General features: G+C 48.3%; 1 protein-coding gene across 3 annotated transcripts in view; it reads right to left on the bottom strand.

The window, feature by feature from the left end:
• Positions 1 to 22,033, bottom strand: part of TNIK (TRAF2 and NCK interacting kinase) — a 151,460-nt gene extending 129,427 nt beyond the window's left edge. For all 3 annotated transcript variants that reach the window (XM_082288219.1, XM_082288221.1, XM_082288220.1), the window contains exon 1: positions 21,725 to 22,033. In XM_082288219.1, coding sequence (XP_082144345.1) covers positions 21,725 to 21,781 — 57 coding nt within the window. In that variant the 5' untranslated portion in view covers positions 21,782 to 22,033. The remainder of the gene's footprint in view (positions 1 to 21,724) is intronic.
• Positions 22,034 to 24,435: the final 2,402 nt, after the last annotated feature.

The raw sequence follows: 24,435 nt of genomic DNA, 5'->3' as shown, positions 1-24,435 counted from the left end.
CAGCTTGGCATGGCAGCACTCTCAACCCAAGTGGTTGTCTTGAGGTGTCAACTGCCTGGAGAAAGTTGAGTCTTCCAACCCCACCAAGCTCCAACCAGAAGTTGAAGATCATTGATCCAGAATGTGAGAAAGGTTTTGCAAGGAATGCAGGAGAAACAGAAAAGCCTTTCAGCAGTAGAGTTCAATAGGCAAAACTGTCATCAGGGTAACATTTCTGATTATGCAAAGCATCACTGCAAGGAACGAGTACAAGGACGCAGCCTTCAGCTCTCACACTATACACCTGCCCAGATTTCATTTCCCCAAGGCCAAATGCTCGGGCTGGACCATACTCCGTGAAGCCACCTCTCATGTTAGCAAGAAGTTCTAGAAGCTCTGCAGACAGCCATAAATCTCCAAGGCATCAGGACCTGAGTAACCTCAAGCTCTACAAAATCCCCTGCTATTCCTTCTGAAGGCACATCACTTCACTCATTTTGCAACACTTTCTCCACTGGCTTCTACAGCAGGAATTGAAGCACTTGTACTGGATCACCTTGGGGAAGTTACCCCAAATGACACGCAGTTCAGAGAAAAATAGAGGGGTTTGAAGAGCACTTGAAGACACAGCTGCTTTTTAGTAATCAGCTGGCTGTCTCCATCTCCAAGGCGCTTCTAGTTAACAGCCCTGTGAGTAATATGAAGATGGACTACACAAGCCAGGAGAGGATTGTTAATATAGCTGCAGACAGCAGCAAACAAAGCAGGAAGGCAGTGGCCAAGGCAACCAAACACTGATTGAATTACTGTGAACTTTCTAAAAACGAGGTTGGGGACACGACTTTTTCAAGTTTCAATCACACAGATGTGTGACTGAAACTAAGCCTGACCATTAATTAAAGCAGTGCAAAAAACCTCAAAAGGCTGCACAGGTATTTTTGAGATAAAAGCCAAGCAATGAAGCAGAACCATGCTGGACTACTGGATGCTACTCAGCCCTCACAGGGACTGCTTAATCTCACGCCTTCTCCTGCTAGCTTTGGTACCCTCCCCTCCTTCGCCCACCCATCCAGAGACTCACAAAACAAGCTATCATCAATGGCATCTACCACTGCACCTCCTGCCTACTCAAGCAATACAAGCTGCTCTACTTGGAAGAGTAATAATGAACTCCCCGAGGGCTTTGTTTTCATTTTGAAGAAGCAGTTTGTCCTCCCTCACCCCCAAACACCCAGCTCTGTGACTTAAAAGATGTTAGTCTAGAAACAGCATTACTACACAGCATTAAGAAAAACTGCTCTCAAGGCTATGTTATTAACAGAAGAAAAATGTCCCACCTGGACAGCTGAGAAGCCTGTTTACAAATCTATTTGAACCACTCCTCTGCAGCATTCTTACCAGGAGATGCTCTTCCAGGCAGGCCCTACTGAGAGCCGCAGCTGTGCTCTGTCCATTACCACTTCCTCAATCATAAATCCACTTTCCCAGGTTTCCAACACTCTCCTCCACAGCTTCTCACTGCAATAAAGCTCCAGTCACCATGTGAGCGTCTCTTTCTTTTCCAGAAAGTTAAGACCTGCCAATAGCTGGCAGGAGCAAAATTAAATAAGAACTAATCACCACATTGGGCTTTTCAGTCAATAAAACTGTATTACTTCTTCAACTATTACCTGTTCAAGTTAGGATGTAAGTGTGGATTTGTAGCCCCCAGCCAGCAAAGGAATAGCCAACACCAGTGCTAAGGGAAGAAAAATACAAAATCCCCTATGCACATACACAGCTCATTCCCACTTGGCCCTGTGGAGGCCAAGCCACTGAAGCTACAATAAACTGACTATTCCAGATTTCCTGCTCACAGACTCACACTTGCACACACAAAATTAGAGTTCTTCTGACCTAGTTTCTCCTTTCTAGCATGTCAAAAGAAAAAGCAGCCATTCTGTACCCTCTCCACAAATATGAAACGTGGGAGCTCTAAGCCTGTAAGGAACACATGCAGTGACCTGGAAAAAAATGGTTTTTCCCAACCAAAATGATGCAGTTGTAGCACTGCAAATGGTGGGTCCCACAGCCCAAGATGCAGCAGTGACACCAGGAGAGGACAATGATGACACGTCTAAAATTAACCTTCCTCCAACGTTGCATGTCAGAGCAGTCCAGTCCAAGAAAAAGCCACCCACAAGCTACACATTTACATCAATCAAAACAAGAAGGGTCCAAGCCTCTGCCCCACTCCTTCAAAAGCATTGCTAGCAACATGGTGAGTCCATCTCTCCTGATGTCATTCAAGCAAAAGGCAGCTAGTTTTGACTTGAGGCTAATGAAGATGAACATGTGGCCTCCATGAGCCTCAGCACAGTAAGAAAATGCTGAGATATTCAGTAACCCTCAAGACAACACAATTGTACTTATTCTTCATTTGAAGTTAGTTTCCCTCCAAAGCAGCCAGTCCTCTCACCCTTTCAAAGCTCTACAGCACGTTACACAGATCACCAGGACAGACTCCGTGAATTGTTTGCCACTGTATGACAAGCCCACCTTCCAGTTCACAGAAGACTGTTCATTTAGAACAGCCAGAAGCCAATCAGACCAGAAGCATCAGCAAAAGCACAACTGCCAAGTGAACCCCAAGGCTTTCAATGCCTTGCAAGATGAAAGCAGCCTCAGCGCCATCAACCCCTTCAACATATGCCTAATTCAAGCACACAACTTCAACGGGGCAATATATAAAAGGCTTGGCTAAGCTCAGTGTCTCTAAAAAGCTGCAGTGCCAATTATAAATCATATCTATAGTCCCCAGAAGATCTAAAGTCACTACCAGTATTGTACCACACTTCTTTGGAGGCAGACATCAATTAGAGCACAGCAGCTGGACGCTCTCCTCACTGGAAGTCACTCGGGTAGTTTCAGACCAATAAGATATTATTCCTAATATATAAGATATTCCTAAATGTGTAGATCTCATCCCTCTGAGAAACAGAGAGTTTCAACCTTAGCCAGCAAATGTTTGCATCAAGCTGAAATCGTTACCTACCACTAAACGCTGTCAAAGGTTTATGGGGTCTCAGAGGAGTTGGTTTAATTACTTAGCAAGGCAGCTGTTTTGGGAATGACAGCCTCTTAACGTCCCACTCCTGGAGACACACTGCATAAAGCAGGGCTGCTGCCAAGCCCATGCCAAGAGCAGGGAGCACCCTCTCACATGCAGGCGAACATTCACTCTCCACAGCAGGTCACACTTGTGGCTTCGTGTGAGTGTGTCTGCAGGGGTGACAGAACCCAGTCTGCACCTTCCTGAGGCACTGGTGGACACTCCAGCTTCTGCAGCCCTCACAGGAGGCTCCTGGGGTCACCATATGGGATCACCTCTATCCAGAAATGACAGCCCTGCTCCCTCCTTGCAGTGAGATTTGTGGCCAAAGGGATGCCTTAAAACCAGGAGAACGTCTCCCTCCCACATGCATTTTGGAGCAAGAAAAGAAAAGCAATCTTAAAACCTTTTGCTTTTTTAAACTAGGATGGTTTTGTACCTCTATGTCTATTTTTCAGTTATGGTTGTGGGCTGAGCTGACCAGAAAAGTTGTCAGGGATGAAAGGGTTGTAGTATCAACAACCCATAGACTACAGCCTTCAACAGCAGAGATCTGTGCAACAACCAACACACAGCCAGGCATGAAGGCATGCATTCCAGAAATCCCTGCATCCCGGATTAAAGATGCGCCATTATTTTCAATATTTTCTTGTCCCTATACACACGTCTGGAGAAACACCACCTCCCTGCTGGATTCAGTCGAGAGTTTCTCACATCAGCCCAGTTTTCACAGATCATCTGGAGATGGAGTTATCTGCTGGTTTCGTGCTTTTCAAAGAGTTTACCCACAGCCTGTCACTTGTCATCAGCTCCTCACACTTGGCTCTACAAGGGCTGGTTAGCAAGAAGGCAGGTAACTCTCCAGTGGCAGTAGCTTCAAGAAAGGACAATACAGGGAACAAATCACTTCAAATTATTGAGCAGAACTCTGCGGGATAGACTGAAAAAAACCCCAAACCCCACAACTATACCAACAAGCTGCCAAAACTGTGTACTATAAACTCACTTTTACATTGAACCGTCTTGACAAAACAGCAAAATTTTTAAAAATAATATCAAATATGTTAGTTCACATGTTTCAGTCTAGAAATACGTGTCTCATCCAAGAGTTAACAAGTTGTGGGGAAGGGGAAAGGAAGGCTTCTCACCTTTTTTCCTACATTTCACAGGCTGTCTCCAGCAATGCCAGATCCAGCAGGAAGTCTGAAAGGTTGGTTATGACAGACACTCACACTGGGTGGAAAACAAGGTCCCACAGCAAAAAGCAAGCTCCTGCCTAATGCATGCCAAAAAAACAGCCTAAAAGTTAGGGTTGATCCACAGTTGCTGAAGTGATTTGCAAGAATTTTTTTGCCAGGGTGTAAAGTATTTCCCACAGCAAGTCTTCTGTATTTCTTGGTGGCTTTCTACATTGTGAAACACTCTCAGAAATTCAGGGAGATGTTTTTCATTTCAAACCCCAATGCCCCGAATTACCAAACTCGGTGGGGATGCACAGATTATTTAGTTTATTAGTTCATTTGATATATGCATTAGAGCAGCACTTTGGACAAGACAAAGTGGAGGGACCTTTCTCCCAGACATCCCAGGAAGATGTGTATGTTTTGCTTTGCAAGTCATCTCAATGTCCTGTAAATCCAACCACCACATTTTGCTTCACAGGATCAGCTGTGCTCCCTGTCAAATCACAGCCCTGTGACACCTCCCTGCCTTGGGAGCTCTCTGCTAGCTCTGGTCCCTGGAACCACCTGTGACATTATCTAACTCTTTGCAGAGCTCCAGGATTTTTATTAGCTCACACGAGCGGGCTGGAAACGTTAATATAAACATGCATACAGCAGCTAGGCAAGCCCTGTAAAACTACAGGGACCATCCTGCTGAAGGCCAGTACAAAACAAAGCAGGTGAGGAAGCCCATAATAATTGGAATTTCAACTGAAAAATCAGACCAAACCCTCCTGGAGGCACAAAGTGCCAGCATCCACCAGCCACTCATCGCAGCCCTGCCCACGGTCCTTCCCCATACTCAGGAACGGGGTCAGCTCTTCTCTAACCCAAGACAGGCACTGCACATCCCCACGAGGATTTGGCCCACAATCATAAGATGTGAGATTAATGATGTGTGTTTAGGGATCTGAAAAGGGGATGAGAAACATTAGTAACTGCTTCTAAATTAATTGCCGTTATTGTTATTTGATTTGCTCAACTCTCTGGGGCTAGATTTTATTTTAGAAAACTATGAACATATCAGATTAATCAACTTAAAATAAATGGTCTTGATTTATTTATTTCTGCTGTATCTACTCCTCTTTAAGCTTGGCAACTCACTGCATTCTTTCCATCCTGTGAAAGAGAAAGAACAGGGGCTTTGCTTTACTATTATTTTAAAGGAACCTCTATGAAGCTTAGCAGTACTATGAGTTTAAATCATGGCAAAACTATGTTGTGAAGGAGGACAAGTGCAAGGCTGGAGCTGGTTTCCACACTCCGCAGGAGCCAGCTTTGCACTGGGAGCCCACCAGCAGAGTCACACCACACAGTCCAAGCAAATCAGATCTATTCCCCAATAATTTAGGCATCCAAAGAGGTGAAAGACACCCTACCAGGTTTCAACAGGGGCTATCCCAGTGCGAGCCACACTTCTTGCAGAAAAGTCCTGCCAGCAAGGAAGAAGTTTAATCTCCTCTAGTCAGATTTCACTGTTTCTGAATCCTCTGGAAGTTGGGTCAGCAACCTTCCCCCCCTCCTAATCCCCTGCCCTCAGCTTTAGCAATGCAGCAGTGCCTCTGCCAGCAAACTGAAAAGAAAAGCCCTCACATATATTATGCTGAAGAATATTAATCTTGTGTTTCACAGAATATTAAGTGGATTACATCTACAGCCTCCAAGGAGAAAAACGTTGACTTCGATTTATCTTGTGCTATTATTCACCCTTATTAGTTTTTCCTACCAGCCTAACGTTAGTCATGGCAATTTCCCATTAATTAGTGCAGAGCTCAACTGGCTCCACAGACCAAGGAATGAGAGCAAGAGTGGGACTTCTCCATGGCCACGAGGCAGATCAGACCACTGTGGCACAGTTGCTGCACAAGAACACATACGAGGTGAAGAACAAAGCCAGCTTTGGGGTTTTTTTGGATGACTTCCTGGTGGGATCACCCTTGAACACCAACGTCTCTTTGTAAAGGTAACAGAATAGAAAATTGCTGACCTCATTTGAGATGTGCCCTTAAACAGAAAACATGGAGCGATGGATGTTTCTGGCTTCTAGGGAATCGTGTTGGGGGAGGAGCTCAACAAAAGCTTGAGGTGCCTGTTCTCACACCCGGAAAGGAGCCCTGACCCCAGGCTGAAGGGGAACACCACCATGCCTGGGTGCTGGCCACCCGTAGGCACTGCACCACCACCAGCACCCCCTTTCTGAAAGACCCTCCTCAGCACAGGAAGTCCAGCCCTCTGCTCCTCCTAGAACCATTCAAACCATTGCAAAGTGCCACCAGCTGACTTTACTGGAGTTTTACACTTTCTTTGCAGAGGTGTTAATGACTCTAAAAAAGCACAAGACTGGGATAAGCAGCTTTAGTACCATTTAAATGCTTATGATTAGGAGAAACAGAGAAGCCTGCAAGGGCCAGACTCTCAGAGGGTGGCACATCCATTGAAGCTATAGCTCATGTGAGAGGAGTGTAAATTACTCAGCATGGAGTAAGCAAGATCAAAGCCACTCCAGAAAGATGCAACCCACTGACAGTGATGCAAACTCAGCCCAAGCTTTACTGAATATTTCACAAGCAGGCTGATGAGTTTAAAAGGCCAAATGGGGTGTTCTGATGATGCTGCACAATGTAAGGAAGGAAAGGAAATCACAGGACATATGTTTTGTTCTAGACATAATACACAACCAAGAACTCAGCTTCAGCTTGATGCATGGAGGCACTCCCAGGTTCTATTGACATTTTGTTGATCTGTGTACGGAAAAGAAACACAACTTCTCAGCTGCAACTCCCAGCCTCTATCCTCTTTTTTATAGCTCCTAGAGTAATTTCAATTCTACACAAACAGCAGAACAGATAAGAAAAGCCTTATCAGATGAAGTAACTTACAGCTTCCCACATGGGCAAGACAGAGAGCTAATGGCTTCAGAAGCCGATAATGATGCTCATAACCAGAAATCAAATCCACGTGTTTCAGCAACAACACACTGCCTCAGAAAGGAAAATAAACAGTACAACAAACTCTGCCAGGCCACCCTAAATCCCCAGAAAGCATCAACTCATCCCTCCTTGCAGACCCAGCTGGCCCATCACCATCTCTCCTGGTCAGAAGGGAGGGGAGATGCTGCAGTTTCACTGTAAGCCAAATGCAGTGTATGCTCAGCTGAGCTCTGGTCCACCTTACAGCCCCAGGCTACAGCGAGGAAGACAAACGAGTACAAGACCAAGATGCTTTTTCAATACTTTCCTTCTCTGAAGACCTGATGTGTTGAAAAGGAATATTCATGATGCAGGGAAACCAACTCAGCTACCGGCTTCCCCAGACTGCAATCTAAAGCAATCTAAAGCCAGGCTGGACTTCTTGTTCAGGGTAACACCAAATACTGTGCTACTACAATCCCTTTAGCATCCACCCCAAGCCCAAACTCCAGTGCTCATCATTGCCAGAGATCCAGATTGTTCAGTAATATCCAAACTCATGGTAAGCTGCTGGCAGTAGAGCTGCACCCTGGGTCCCCCATATCACTGAGTCTAAACCAGAGACACAGAATGTGATCCTCACCACTGAGTCATTCCAACAGCTCTAACCTGTTGGGTATTATCTCTTCATCTGATTCATCTCCTGAAAATTGACGCCTGCAAGTCATTTCCCTTCCCTCATGTCCCAAACATCACTCTGTGTTGGCAAGTATACAAGAAAAGCATTTATCCAAAGGAATTTGCTCATCAAAACTTGCAGACACTAAAACCACAGGTTATCTAATCTTTGGAGAGCATAGTTTAATGGCTACAACACAGGATGAGAGGCCAAAGGGTTTGACTTCTACTCTGAGCTCTGCCAGGGCTGCATGACTTATAAATCAATCTAAGGAACATGCTTGACCACTCCTCACCTTGATTTCCCCTGCTATGAGACTCTCCTAGCACTCCTTTCCTCACAGGGGATGTTATCTATAAAGTCCTCATTAGCATGTGAAAAGAGTTATGGATCTCCAGATGTGTGTGTAAGGAAAAGTCTGAAGAAGTGGAGAAGCAGCACTGGCCAGGGAGCCTGGAGACACATCCTCTCCAGTGTGCTCAGCACACTCCACATCTGTGCTTAGAGAAACATTTGAACCCTTTCCTCCTACAGGGATGGGAAAAAACAACTATTTCCTTTTTCTTGAGAAAGCTCAGAGGAAAGATTAAATTCTGCATCTCTTAAGTCAAGGAAATCATTTGAGATTCTCCCAACAATATGAAGACCCCACGACCTCTGGCAGAGCCAGCCCACAGGCAACCCCCACAGAACAGGATAACCCTCCCTGTCCCACCCTTTCTCTGGATGCCACTGAGTGGCAGAACTGGACTGATCAGGAGAAAAACTAGAGGTCTACTCTGAGTTTTCTGCAAAATCTGGATGTGGAGGTAGGGAAAATCCAGACCCAGCACAGATGCTCCCACAGGTGTGACCAGGGCTGCACTCCCAGGGTCTCACTTATAGCACAGCTCCTGATTGGGTCCAGAAAGGGCTTCTTCTGGTGTTAAACAGAAACTCCCACTTGGAAAACAACTGAATAGCAACAAGCAAGCTAGTATTTCAGCTCTTTTGGGAAGGAAATAGAGTTATCCCATTGGACCTGTTCCCGTCTTTCCCAGCTGCCTCAGTTAACCTTGAAGGCAAATCACACCAACCACACCAGTGCCAGAAACAGCCAAGCACCAGCTGGAACCACTTCAGTAGAGCAAGACCTCTGCCCCTAAGATTGGTCCACAAACCTCCTGCTTTGTCCCAAGTGGCAAAAGACAGTGCAGCCAAGGACAGATGATATGTCCACTCTGCTCTAGCCATATGGAACAGAAAGGTCTCAGAGGAGCAGCCAGCTCAAGAACTTGAAGAAAAAACAAAGAAGGCTCAGCTCTTTTTAAGAGGAAAACGTCCCATTGTTCCATAATTAATGGAAAGCAGAAGAGGTTTTATGGACTCATTGAGAAACGAGGGTGAGCATTAGAAAGCACTTTTCAGTATTTCATGATCACAAGGTGAGCTGCTTGCATAATACTGACAAAGAACATGAATGCTGATATCACAAGGCAGTTATGAAACTTGGGCTTTAAATACTGAATAACAATAACTCAGTAATTAAGTCTCATAAGTAATTTTTTTCTTCTTTTCTTTTTTTTTTCCTTAACTGCAAAGTAGATGCTGCAACCTTCGGCTGAGGTATGACTGTCCTCTCTGGCAAGGTGCACACATGATGGATGTCCTCTGCTCCCACCACATCACAGCACCAGGGATCCATGCCACCCCAGAGCCTCACTGCCAGTCACATCCCTTCTTCAGGCCTCCCCCTCCTTCAGGGGAGGCTTCAAGATCACAGCAAGGGACAGGCTGTGAACCTGTGAGGAGCAGGAGGATGAGGGAATAAACCTGAATAACTGCATTCTGCCAGTTCACTGCTAAACCGCAACAAGCTCTTCAGTCCTCCTCATGATGTTTTTTGACACAAGCCCACATTCTTGTGAATTACTCCACTGTGACCAGGACACAGTCCCCTGAACAAGACACACAATATAGAGCAGCAAAATGTCATGAAAATCAAGGGCAAACGAACACAGAAGACAGTCCCTCCCCCTAACACCACTTCTATTTTTAGGCAGCCATATTAGCTTGGAGCAGTTTTACTTGTTTCTGATAATGAGCAGAGCTTTTGCATCTTCTCTTGAGGACATTTCCTCTGTGCAGGCACGTTGCTTTACACCAGCAGCACGGAAGAGGTCACACCAACAGGCAAAAACAAACCCACGATTTATTGAGAAACCAAGTTCAGCTTTGAACTTATGCCCTTTCTCACTGGATAACCACGCTGCTCCATTTTTGGGGGGGGGTATGGTCTGCCCACCTGCCAGGCGTCCCTCCAGTTCAATCACATGGTAAACCTTTGCCTGGGCAGGAGGCACTGTGAGAGCTCCTGAGAGCTCCCACAGCAGCGGGAGCACTACGCCAAAGAGGGAACTTGATAAAGAATAGGGCGATCGTTATCAAACGAGCAAGACAAAATGCAGATGTGGTGAAGATCTGGGTCCTACTGCACTGGCAGCTTCTCTTCAGGAAGTAACATTCCTCCACACCTCAGAGAGAACTATTCCTAAGGTACTACACACCATTTTCTGCAATACAACCAACTCGTACATTCAGTACATAAGGCAGGCCTTAGACTGCCTTCATAGGAACATGCAAGTGCAAAGTTCTCTCCCTTCAGGTCCATTCTTTCTCATCCCCTCATGCCTCAACGTTCCTACACAGCCCTTCACCACCACCATCCTGTCTCCTTGTGCCCACACTGGTACTGTCTAAGGCAGCAAGATCCTGGATGGATGCTAGATCTGTCTGGACTGCCAAGGCAAAGTCCAGAGGGCAAAATACACTGTGGAACAGGTGGCAGAAGAGAGGGATGGTAGAGGTAACGCAGCTTTTCACTTGGAAAATGAAAGCATGGCACAAGCAGCTCAGGGATCTGTTTTATCACTTGGGGAAGAAGGCAGGCCTCACACATTTATCTCCATTTTTTCTTCTGAATTTTCAATAAGCTACTTGAAGTCTTCTATTTGCCCTTTGGATTATGATCTTTCAGGAAGGCCTTTTTCCATGCTTCTCTACAATTATGAGATCTAGGGGAAAATACTCCGCTTTCAAGTTAACTTTGTGCGTCAGCATTTCACAGAATTTCCTGACTACAGACAAAATCATGAGGCTTTTGTCAACTGAGAAACCCCTTCCCGAGCACAGGAGCTGATCACTCCTTGGTCAGCTCCTGCCCCTGGTCACAAGCACCTTCACACCAGGCTCTCACTTTCTTCTGTGGATTGTGAAATCTCATTTATTGAGGAAAAACACTAGTTCACTAAGAGGAAGCATTTAAGACATCTAGTAGATGATTAACAAGTGAGTGCTCAAGTCAATTGCTGCAGGAGCACTGCGAGTTCCTTAAGGCCATAAAAAACTTCTCACACTGCACAAGTGAGGAGCTCATGGAGAAGCTGAGCCTGGCCAAGCCCTCACTGCACAGGACCACAGGGCCACAGACTGCAGCTCTTCACCTCCCTCCCCCCTGCTCCTGGCTGCAGGTCTCCAGCCCACGGCTCTGCATCACTGGTGGCCCAGGAACCTTCCCAGAGTTATTTTATTTCTACCTTCCCACTCTCCCATTGGCTAGGTTGTCCCCAAGACCTCCCTCCCCATGTTCTGCAGAGGTGGCCATGGCTTTCCATGCCCTCTGCACAGCTGAGCACCCACCCACCCACCTCCCTCCCTCTCTCCCACCAGCAGGCACTTGTCTTCTGGCCAGCTGAGCCATCTGGCAGGAAGGAAAGTTATCAGGGTCCCCACCCTCGGGCAACATCATGTCAAGGCAGTGCTGGGGAGGAGAGGTACACAGTGTTGTGTGGCTATTAAACCAAGGCCAGAGAAGTAACATTTCTGCTCAGGACCTTTGCCTTTCTATGCCAGAGCCACCCAGAGCAAAGTAAAGGTGCTTCAGCACTCTTAAGTATCAGTTACTTCTAGGCAATAATATCCTGAGCACCGTTCTTCATCCTGGCTTTTACAGTGCACAGTGAAGAAGTTACAGGGATTTGGCACTTTCTCCTTAACAGGCCATCATTAACAAGTGACTCATATTATATTGCAGCGTGAGTCATCTTGGCAGAGGTCACAAGCATAAGTGACAACTAGTCTTCAATTATTTCCTTCAAGTTGAATTAAAGGTGTATTGTTATGCTAATTTTACATCTGCTCCATCCTATCTTTCCTTCCACTGTCTCCAGAGCAACCTGGAATTTCAGCTCGTGGTCCAAACTAGCTCTGGAAGAGCTCTTGCACCATGGTGTCGCTACAGGTTGTCACAAAACATGGAGATGCCAATGGAAAGCCTTCTGGATGGGCTTTCAGCTATGGCAACTAAAAGCTAAAGCATCCCTCCATCCATCCATCCCTCCTCCCATTGCTGCTCCACAAGGACAACGAGCTGCTGTCCCTGCCATCTTCCTGCTCTGTTCATGCTTTACTGTAGCAAATGCTTAGGGATCTGGGGCTTGCCCACAGCTCAAACACAACCACCTTCAGGCTGCCACATCACGTCCCTGGCTCCAAGAGCAGGGGCAAAGCTCAACAAGCAAAATCACTGCCCAGCATCACATTGAATACTGAAGAAATTATTGCATGGCTGGTATAAGAAAGGACATTTTCAGCCATTTTCCATTTTCTAGCCAGGCAGCCCCATATTTCAGCCTCTCCTCTTCACTCACTGCCCCCAGAATGTGCCCATCACAGGTCCCCAACCAGTGGACCATCCCTGCCAGGGCAGGGCACAGTCACTGCAGGACACTTGGCAAGGAGAACACAGTTTTGCCCATTAGAAAACATGGCCATTACCAGCCTGGTCACCAGTGGAGCACTTGTTTACATTTATAGCAGTCAAACACAGTCACACTGGCTGTGAGGATCACTTTGGAGAGCATTTGTAAACTGCTCTCACTACTGGAATCCCATTTAGCTATTATAGCCTCTTCAGCCATACTAACACACCGATCCCCACAGAATAGCAATGGGAAGAGCAGAGTCATCACACTATTTACTGAAGCTAATCAATACATAAAGGCTGAAGATTTATTGCACTGAAGACAGCCTGTCTGCATGGCCAGAAAACACATTTAAAGTCCTTTTCATTTTGTTGCTTTGGCCTCTGGTTCTCCTCCAAAAACATTTGCCTTGCACACCCATCTTTCTTTTCTCCCCAAATGGTGGCACCTGCAGATGCATGAGAGAAGCCCCTTCCCCAAACACCTACCACGAGTATTCAGTGGGACCATAAAACACAAACCCCACAGGTTTAAGGGCACTACACCTTCCTTCCCAGCCATGTTTCACAGCTGTTTTGGCATCTCCTATCTGAGTGAGCCTGGAAAATTCTGGCCTGTGTTTTGAAGAAGGTGTATGTGCCAGGTACAGGGACACAAGCTGTGCCACTCATAGCCACACCTTGCTGTCCTGTTCCACTCAAGAGGAAACAGTTGGAACCACGCTTATTTTTATATATATTTATACACATTGTTTTTATATATATAAATACAAGAACTTTCTAAGTGCCCCGCAAAGCCCACAGCATATCCGACTTGCTGTGTTTTGGGGGTGACCTCCCACAGTGCTGAGATACCACCAGAGTTTCACAACTAGTGAGCCACAGCTAGTGAGGTACACTGAGCTGCACCATCAAAACTCATTCTCTGGTTTCATCCTGGCTCATGTTTTGGGGAGCAGTAGCCTGGTAGGCAACAGCCATCAGGCTTAATGCTCCTGAAGTACCAATGTTAATTAAAACAATCAACATCTGGCAAGTAGACACGTTTGTTTTGGTCACTGTGCCAGCTATATGGCCTCAGTGTAATTGAATCACAGAATGGTTTGGGTTGGAAGGGACCTTTAAGCTCATCCCCCACCATGGGCAGGGATGCTACCCACCAGACCAGGTTGCTCCAAGCCCCATCCAACCTGGCCTTGAAAATTTTCAGGCATGGATCATATGCCACTTCTCTGGGCAACCTGTTCCAGTGCCTCACTGCCCTCTTAATACAGCTAAGAACGATTGCAGTGAGGTAGGGAGGAGACCTGTGCCTTCACTTTTGCCAGTTTATCTCAAAATCACACTCAGCTTTTATGCTTTTGTATGAAAGAAAAAGGAAAAGGCAAATATATTCTGATTTACAGGGAGATTTCTATTGTTGCCTGGACATCAAACAGCACCCAATTAGTCCTGCAAGGATCTGACCCACAAATTATGAAAATAAATGCCTCTGAAGCTTTGATCTTGTGTATTTCTATAGCATGCTACAGCGGTTATTAGACACATTTTATTAGGCTCAAGCTGTGCGATCTTTTCCACAGCAAAGGCTCTACCACCTCCAATGCATCCTAAAGTCACCATCCAGCGGATTAAGGGCATGATCCCAAACAGTCACTTCTGTCATGCACTAAACACATGACTCAGCTGGCAGTAGGCTTTTTCCTGCTGAGTTTCAAAATTAGGAGAAAAGGGAGTTTTTAAAAGGAAGGGGAGGGGAAACCGTCAGCCACATAAATTATTTACTTTTTTTGTTAGCTTATAAAGGAATATGCATGTGAGGCAATATCCCTGGCTTTTAAAGAGCGCTGCTTTTAGAACAATTTACTGTTCTGAAAGCAACACTTTCTGCACCCTGAAATACCACCGCTGGAGGGAACAAGCAAAAACTGTAACAAAAGGTTTTGTGCGCTCTGAAGCTGAAAACCACACGTGCGCTCAGGCAAGCAGAAACACCCACCCTCGCTGCAGCAGGAGCGCTCAGAACCAAGAGGATGTTGAACTTGCATTGCTCAGGCTTTGCTCGGAGGAGCAGCTCACTGCTCACAGCTGCACAAACCAGGCAGGGACCACATCTGCCAGAGGCTAGGGCTGTTTTCACCCCAGTGCATCCATAGGAAGGATGGGACCATGTCACCCACCCAGGCGTCACTGACTGGCAAAGGATGGTGTTTCCATGAAGCCATCAGCATCTGACAGGGCTCCTGTGGCAGAGCACAGCTGGTTACCTGCAGCAGAGCAAAGGGAACCCCTTCTGCTGGTCGGGGTAACTCAGCTTCTGAGTGTGGGGCAGGACACGCTGCTGGCTCCCCTTGGGTGGAAGCAGGAGCTGGGATCCAACCTGGCCACTCCAGTGCTGCCCGCCTGATTGCCATCATTTACTACCAACACACAACCTTGAACTTCTGGCAAGCACTGCAGCCAATTAACACGGAAAAGCGACATTCTGGATCAAAGGGAAACGTTTTCTGATTGGCCATTACAAAATAAAAATCAGGCGTGCAGAGAGATAGAACTGAGTGCCAACTAAACTTCTTATCAGTGTTTTCCAACCTTGGTGGCTTTTCCTCTCCTTTCACTAATGAGCCACTGGAGGAGCTCCCCAGGGCTGGGGGCCTACATGCTGGGCATCCTCATCCCACTGCAGGAAGGGGATGCTCAGCCCCTCACAGGGCTCATCTAGAAACAGCCATGGAGGAGGAATGCAGAGAGAGGGGAAGTATCCATTTTCCAAGCACCATGTTCCTTAGCCAACACTCCTTTAGAAATCATGAATGATTTACATGGAAAACATCAAATCTCACTTATGTAAATTGTTTTCCTGAGCCCAGAGCAGACTGACCATCAGTTCCAACGTGCAGCCACACTTGAAAGTGACAAAACGGGAGAGAAGAAGGGGGTTGGGGAGACGGAAATTAAAGCTACTGGCTTTCTAAGTCGGAAACACAACCTCTCACTAAACGGAGCTATCAATGACTTACACTAGTGGGTTTTGACCTGCAGCCTGCTTTAATGGCTGTGTGAAAGGTAACAAAGAAAGCACCTGAGCATCAGCAAACAGAAAACTCATGTGGTGGAGGGTCTACATCTGCAGAGCAGTCAGGGCCAAAAAGGCTACCAGCAGGGAGAAACAATCAGCCAAAACCTTGGGAGGGGGAATGAGGGTCTGCCTTTTATTCTGCAAAGCTCACAGCCTCTTCTGTAGCTGGCAGTAAGGGAAAACAGCATGTGTGCTCCCCTGGCAGCCCAGGGCAAGCAGCTGCCTTCAGGTGCTAGGTCCTGAGCCCTCAACACCATCCTCCACACCCCAAGGCACAACAGTTTTTGCCAATGCTGTTTCTTCACAACAGGCACCCTTTTGCCTGTTGGTAGTTTTTTACCAGGGGAAGCACGGGAAATCTAGCAGGATTCTCCCCATTTATATATGAGGCATGAAGAAATGAGACAGGGATCAATACCCCGTCCTTGGTCTGCAGGTCAGAGTCACAGAACTCCCACTGGTGTCTATAATTACTCTTCCAAAGGGTAAGAGTGCATTAGGAGGAGTCAGGCAAGGGTTTGCACGGAGTAGCTCTGAGCCTGAGTCCAGGAGGTGATTGCAGCTTTCACCTGACCTGGCCTTACATGAATGATACTTTCCAAGGACCTTTTCCACAGATGGGTGATTCATTCATGGGGATTCACATACAGAAAAAATGGAAACTGTTTCCTCCCTCGCCCCATACAAACTGCACCACTACATCTACAAGCCTGGCAGATAAAAACTACCTTCACAAAGCAAGGTTAAAAACCTCTTCTAACTCTTCCTTGTCACATGGATTAAAAACAGACCCTTTATTTTAAATATGCACACCAATCAAATGCTCTTTGTTGCTTCAAAGCTCGATTCAACAAAGTGCTGGTGCTCAAACTTCAGCCTGCTCAAGCATATATTTTGCCATAAATTCACTCCAAATTATTAATTTTTATGGCTGCCCAGCAAAGGAACACTAGTGAGAACAGAGAATTCTCCATGCTTTCAAAAACACCATACACTTCTGTGTTGTGGAAAAACTGCAAAGATGAGGAAGAGTAACCAGTGCTGAAGAGTAACTGCAGAATAGCAGCAGCTGGGCTGCACAACTCCAAAAGGCAGAGAAAAGAATACAATCAACCCCAGAGAAAGATCTGACAGAAGACAGACCCTTTTCTGTTGGAACTTTTAATGAGCACACACAAGAATACGCACAGGTTGCATAGAGGATGCATGCCTGCACCAATGGTTCAAGGAATGGAGTTGGACATTGCCATCCCTTTGGGATGACTTAAATTAGAGGAAAGATTTAGATCAGATGTTAGGAATAAATTATTTTCTCAGAGGGTAGCAAGGCACTGAAACACAAAACCCAGAGAAGCTGTGGATGCCCCATCCCTGGGAGTATTCAAGGCTAGGCTGGAAAGGACTTGGAGCAAGCTGGTCTAGGGGAAGGTGTCCCTGCCCATGGCAGGGGTTTTGGAACTAGATAAGCTTTGAGGTCCCTTCAAACCCAAACCATTCTATGATTCAGAGACCAGTATTCTGCTGCAAAGTTTTACGGTTTAGAACTCAAAAGGCTCCAAAACAGACAAAGTACATGGATACTGTCATGGTCCATAGCTTACACATGCACTGAATGACACTGGAAGAGGACAGATTAAGTCCCTGATGGAATACTCCTCAGAGTGTCTTTCCTCGAGAACTGTGAATAAATATACTTATTTGTTGAACATCTGCCCCAAATTTTGCATGGTAGCATTATCACGTAAAACACAGCAAAAAAAAAGCTTTTCATGTCTTGTTTTTAATCTCCAGAAGTCATCTCCAGTCAAGTTTGTTCCTATTTCTATTTAGGAAGGTGACCTTTACAAAAGCTGCCCAAATTCTGTTGAGCTACAGAGTTTTTCTAAAAGGCGGTGGAAGAAGAAACCTAAAATAATGCTGCCAGGGTAATGCTCCTGAGTGGTGGCTCGCAGTGCTTATCCCCCATTAGAACTTCTCCTAAATCTTTAATGATGATGAAATATGCCATAAACTGGCAAAGTTCTAGAAACAGGACAATGCCAGCATGTTTGAGTTTTGTGGGTTTTTAACATGCCAGCTTTTATCTTCATTGACAGTGATCAACTAATGCAAACAAATGGCCACTGAAACTTCACTTCTGTACAAAGCAAAGCTAAAGGAAGAGTAGTGACATTTTTGGGTTTCATCCAATTCTTCCCAGCAACAGCTAATACTCACCGGCTCCTTAAATTCTGCACTGTCTCCTCTCCAAGCCTGAGCATGAAAGGCCAGGCTTTTCCAAAACAACAAACGATTTTAGGATACAGTTTCCAGAGAATGCATGGTCAGCACTTCACTAAAGTAAATAACAAAAGCCTCGGTTTTGTTAATGAGTTCAAAACAAAAGCAACATCCAGGTACGTGAAGAAAACACTTGCTTCTTCCCCAAAAAGGCTCTTTTTAAACTCCCTGCCTTGCAGGAAACCCTGAGCCAAGCTGTACATCCCAGGTGAGCCTGGTGACTGATGCCCAGGGCAAGACCCTGCCTGGGAGACAAAGAAGAGCTGTGAGCAGGGGGGGATTGCTGGCCCCAAACCAGTCCCAACCCAGGGGTTATCAGCTCCCTGGGAAAGGTTTTCCTCCCTGAGATCTTCTATAACCTCCCACACACCTCACAATGCAACTGAAATGAATCCAGGTGTGGCAGCTACTGCAGAAGAGCCCACTGCCACCGCTGGTACATCAGCCAGAGGCCCAGCCCTGCAGATAGATGCAGCAGAGGAAAAGCTATTGACCTGAATATTTGAGAAGGATCAAGGCCACTGCCTTCAGCAAGAGATGATGGGCTCTTGCATTTTCTGAGACAAAAAGAAAAGCAGGGGAAAAACCACCAAACCCAGCCCCATCTTGCTGCTCTCTCCTATTGGGATCAGCTGTGCATTTACCACCAGAGACCACAGCCCACTTCATCCCTCCTCATGCTCATTCTCATTTTATTGCAAAAATCTGTTTCTCCAACACGCCTGTCAACAGCCTGTGTGAATCCCTGCGTTAATCATTATTCTGCTAATAACACCACCAGGTCATCCGGCTATTAAACATGCTGAGTGGACTAGCAAAAATATCTCCTTGCCCATACAAAAGAACATTACAATGTAGTTTATCTTATCCCCTTGTCAGTATAATATGCAGCGCTACCTGTTCGATGGCCTCGTTGTTTTAAGTTACAGTTTTCTGCAACATTAACGATCCTCATTACCAGCACCACCACTGCAAGATCTCTGGTTTAAGAATCCTTCCTATCCTGGCACAATCAGCCCACTGCACCCACAAGGGCATTCCTGGGTACCACAGCAATGAGCACGGTGCCCAGTGATGGACAGAAACATGTCACAGAGAAGGCAGGAGCCAGCCTCAAGTGCGCCTACTCGATGCACCAGGCCGTGCATTTTAATCAGAATTCAGTGCTTTGTTCCTGGCCCAGCCGCCAGCACGTCAAGCAGATGCACTGCTGTGGTGGAGCCCGATTGAGTGGCCAAAATAAACTCTACAGTGTGGCAAAAACAGGAGCTCCTGTCACCTCCTATGTCACCTTCCAGCCCAAATCCCACCCCATAAGCCCGTGGTCAGCAGCAAACTGAAATGAATGCTGGTGTGCAGGGTTCTGCTTGTGCCATGCTCAGCCCTCAACAGCACACTGCCACGCTGCAAATCCACCTCCCTTCCTTGGGACAGGAGGAGGGATGCCAAAGCAAAGGACAGAGCAAACTGGGAGTCAAAGGTCCACCTTTCTTACACACATTTGCCTGTGGTTCATAAGCCCCAGCCTCCTGGAACATTTCAGTGAGTCAAACTCAGAGATAAGCGTCCTGAGCGCTTCCTTTCCCCGCTGCTGGGAACAAATCATCCCCTTAGCCAGATTTTTGAGTCACTACCTGCTCCCAGCATTTCACAGAGTCACCCCTCACCCCTTTAAACACACAAGCAGCACAAGAGCAACATCTCCTCCCCCCAGACTCATCTACAAACCCGCAGCAATGTGACACTTCTTTTCTAATACATAAAAATTTTGCAAGGCTTGGGGAATTACTCCTCCCTGCCATGTTTTGTGCTCAGGCAGCAAATTTACTATTGATTTCTGATTCAGACCCCATGGAATGATTCACGCTTCGTGCCCTATCTGCTGAATTTACGACCTTTAACAATTATTCTAAGTGCTAGAGGAGCTTAGTTTAGAAGAAGATCTATTCCTTGGCAAATTAAGTTCCTATTCTTGTCTCGCTTGCAAACCACCACATCTCTCATAATTTACAGGAAAGTGCCATAGCAGGTCTTTCCCCTGAGAGGGGGCAGCGGTCTGAGTGGCAGCAGCCCCGTGCTGGCAGACTGGCCACCACTGGGCAGGGCAGCAGGGCTTTGCTGTCCCACCCCGCTGTCGGTCGGGGTTTCAGGTCCCCTTGTCTCCATTTACCCTGAAATGCCAGCACTGCTCTGCTCACCGACCAGGCGCTGCCGCTGGGTCTCAGCGGGAGGGAGGGAATATACATTTCCTCCTAAAGTGAAAACAAAACCCTGACTGTATATGGTGTGCCTTGCTATTAAAAAGCCACAAACAGAAAAAAAAAAAACCAACCCCAAACCTAAGCACGTGTGGATACAGTTTTAAAAAGAAATGGTACCCTAGTTCAAATGCAGTTCCCGACACAGATGTTAAACAAAAAATTAAAATAAAAAAACAGAGGGTGGGGAAGGAGGAGAGGGCCCCCTCCCCCCCAAATTATACTGTTCTCCTGGAATAACTCCACCGGCTTCAGCAACCTTTCTCCCAAGGCAACTTACACCTAAGAGGGGAAACCAGCTCCAGGTCTGCTTTTAAGGCAGATGGTTCCCCCATTCCAATCTCATGTACACTGTGTATTGCTGAGCAATCATCTACACTATTAATCAACCAGAAACTCACCAGGAAGAAAGTAGGGCAAGTGAATAAAGATAGACTTCTCCTTTTTTTTTTTTTTTTTTTGCACTGAAGCAAATAATATTTCTAAAAATACACTTGTTCAAGTCTTCAGCGGATTCTGCCTAATTTTATTTATTTGTCTATGCCAGCGGGTTGCGAGGAGCAGCCTGGCTGCTACCTCCCGCATAAATGCTGTTTCTCTCAATGACTCCCCGTGCTCGTTCCCAACGAGCTGTTCTTACGGCCAGAAAAATGGAGAAAGGGGGAAAAGGAAGAAAGTTACAGGAAAAATGGACCGGGGGGACATCAGGCCACAGCCCACGCCGAGGCTGACACCTCTGACGAGCCTGACATTTCAAGGGTACATGCTGGGCTTCATTTTCCAGGGGGGTGAGGAGGAGGCAGCGCGCAGGGACACAGCCGGAGAGAGATGGAGAGCGGCTGCGGAGCCGGGGCGAGGAAAGCGGGGTCTGGGGCGCAGCCCCGCACCCCGGCGATGCCCGGCCCCGCGGTCCCTGCGTGTCCGCCTGCCCACGCGTGCTGCCGGGGGGGGGAGATCGGAGCGCGGCAGGGTCCGGGGGGCACCGGCCCCGCGCCCCCCCTGCCGCGGGGACCCGCCCGGCCGCACGCACCCGCGTCCCCGCCGCGCTGCGCGGGTGCGCACACACGGACACGCACACACGGACACGCACACACGGACACGCACACACGGACACGCACACACCTGCGAGGGCACGGCCGTGCCCGCAGCCCCACGCGGCGGGTACACACACACACACACACACACACACACACATGTGCGGATGCACACACGTGTGGATGCGCACACACGCGCGCACACGCGGCGGCGGGCATGCACATGCACGCGCACACGGTTATCCACCCGCATGTACATACGTGCAGGCGCACATCACACACACACACACACACCCCGCGCCCCGCGGCCCCCCCAGCCCCATCTCCCCGCCACCGGGGGATGGATGGATGCATAGGTGGATGGGTGGATGGATGGCTGGCTGGCTGGCTGGATGGATGGGGGGGTGCCGCTCCCGCATCCCTCCCCGCGAGCCCCGGCCCGGCGCCTCACCCGCAGCGCCGAGAGGTCGATCTCGTCCAGGCTCCGCGCCGGGGAGTCGCTCGCCATGTTTCCGCCGCCGGCCAGGCGGCCCCGCCGCCACCGAGCGGGCAGTGGCGGCCGCCGCGGCGCTGGCGCTATTTAACGCCTCTCCTCATGCGGGGCGCCGGGAAGGAGAAGCCGCCGCCGCCGCCCCTGCCCTTCCGCCCGCAGCGCGGCTGGCTAGGGGCGGCCAGGCAGGCAGGGCTCGCCGCGGGCTGCGTCGGGATGGCGGCGGCGGCGGCGCATCGCCGCGCCCGCCCCGCACCGCGCCCGCACGGCCCCGCGCCGCCCCTGTCTGTCACCGCGGGGGCGGCGCCCGACCCGCCGCCAGGGGGCGGTGCCGCGCGGGGGCGGGCAGAGCCCCCTCAGGGGCGGGCGGGGGCTGCGAGGGGCGAGGGAGGGGACGGGGACACAGCCTGTGGTGGCCGCGGGACCCTCGGAGGGACCGAGCATCGGGACCCTCGGGGGTGCACGCCCAGTGCCCCACAAACGGGCTTATTCAGCACGCAGATCCCCCCGAGAGAGAGCGGGCAGGGATGTTCGGATCCAAGCTGGACCTGGGCAGAAAGGCACGGGGATCCAGGCCGCCTGGGTTCCCCCATCCCAGGACCCCAGGACAGTGGTGCCTGTCAGGTCCGGTGGGAAAAGCCGCCCAGTTTCAGGTGCTGAACCCAAATTCGGCCAGGCAGGAGTGTGGGAAGCGCCAAGGCCAGAGGAGCAGCCATCCGCCTGCTTTGTGCTCCTCGGGATGCTCAGTGAGATTTGGCCCTTCTGCAGCTGGATCCAGATGTCACACCTGGATTTGCTGACCTGTTGTCGACCTGTTCGCTCGGCACTCGGGAGCCATCCCAGCCCTACCAATTCCCATGCTGATCCGGAGTAGGAATCAGAGATTGATGCTGTGTTTGGAATTGGCCAAACCCCCTCCCAAGCCAGCAATAGCTAGGTAGAGTCAGCTTTTAGTTTTCCTTATTTCCCTTTTTCGGATGTGGTTCCTGCCAAACCAGGTGCCGTATATAAATATATATGTATAAAAAAATCTGTTGCCTTTGAGAGAACCGTATGGAAGCCGTACTTACAACATCAACTTGTGTCAGGAGCTTACAATATGCAGATCTGGGAAGCGGAAACCCTACACATGAGTCAACTGGCAGGCGGATGGGATTTTCTTACACTTTCTGATTGGAGATGTGCTCCAAAAAGTAATAATAAATGGTATTACAAACAGCCATGCAGTTGTGGGGAGGCTGCGTGCTGCTGCTGGTGCGGGAGGTGCAGCCTCACCAGGCAGGACTGCGGAACACGGACGGAGCAAAGGCCAGAAGGAGCTGCTGAAGCCTCCCCAGAACAGCAGGATTGGTGCTGCCAGTGCCTCTGCCCTCGGCTCGCTGGGCAGCCCGCAGTGGGGGAATGCATCCCTGGCTTATCACTTACTAGTCCTGATTGCAGCAGGGCTGACAGGGGCTGGGGACGGCAGCGCCGGCGTTTCAGCTTGCAGGGCTGTGAGGGCGCAGCAGAATGTGATTTTTTTGGTAATGAACTGCCCAAGTGGCAGGTAGCGGAAGTCGCGCGGGGCTGCACATCACCCGCAGTGACGGCAGCCTGCCTGGATTTAACCCTTTTTCCCAAACTACAAATCATCACTCTTTAATATCGTGCACAGTCAATAGCCCTCACTCACATATAAAAAGGTAAATTTGATCAAAATGCTAAACTCAAGAAACTCCCGAATCTTTTGTGGTGTTTTTCTAGACCAGATGTTGTCTGTGTCTGTTCCAGCCCAGGGATTGCCATGTTGCGCTTGTAGTTGGGGAGCTGGAAGCAAAACTGCCTGGAAACTGGTAACAAACCAATGCGAGACTTCCTCGTGCTGTCATTGTTCTCAGGGAGAGAAGGGAGGAACAAACAGGATGAGAAAGGACGCTGGCTTGCTCTAATGTGCTTTCCATCCAAGAACACACAGGATTATTTGTGAAAAACATAAGGATTAATATATGCCTATATATATATGTATGTCTAATCCTGCAAATAGACAGATTGCCCTGATCCTCAGCACGAGTGCCAAGTCCCAAGCTATGCTGCGATTTAATTATGATCTATCCACTGCCTATCGAGATGGGAAAAATGTAGAGAACCCTCCTGTTATCACTGAAATAAGAAATGTATAAAGTGATAGAGGGGTGACAGGAAAATCCCAGAGAGGGCTGCTGTTTCCAGGCTGCCTGGGGCAAAATAGGAGCCTTGGAGGGGAGATGTGCACCCAGTGACCTCCAGAGATGCCATGGCTGCTACATGGGCTGTACTGGTGCCCAGCCAAGCTGCAGGAAAAGCTTGAGCTGAGCAGTCATTTTTTGCAGGAAGCTTTTTCCATAAAAAAATTAAGTTTCCAATATGTTACTCTTTTAGTTATTTATTTACCAATCTATCTGTGTCTCTCCATACACTGTTTTTTTCTGCCAGGAGCATCTAAACAAAACTCGCAGCTACAGTCACCGTGACTCAAAACAAAGTACTCAGTTGAACTGGTTCAAAAATATTTTGCTGTGAGTCATTTGGCATGAAATTGAGTTTCCACCTGGCAGGTCCCCTCTGGGCATGGCAGCTGGACCCTGCTGCTCCAGCCAGCACTGGCACAGCTATGGGCGAGATGCAGCATGGGCAGGGCACCACCGAGCCAAATG

Source organism: Coloeus monedula, assembly GCF_965178545.1.
Source record: "Coloeus monedula genome assembly, chromosome: 10".
NCBI lineage: Eukaryota > Metazoa > Chordata > Aves > Passeriformes > Corvidae > Coloeus > Coloeus monedula.
The sequence above is the reverse complement of the archived record's forward strand: the minus strand, read 5'-3'. Positions and strand labels throughout refer to the sequence as shown.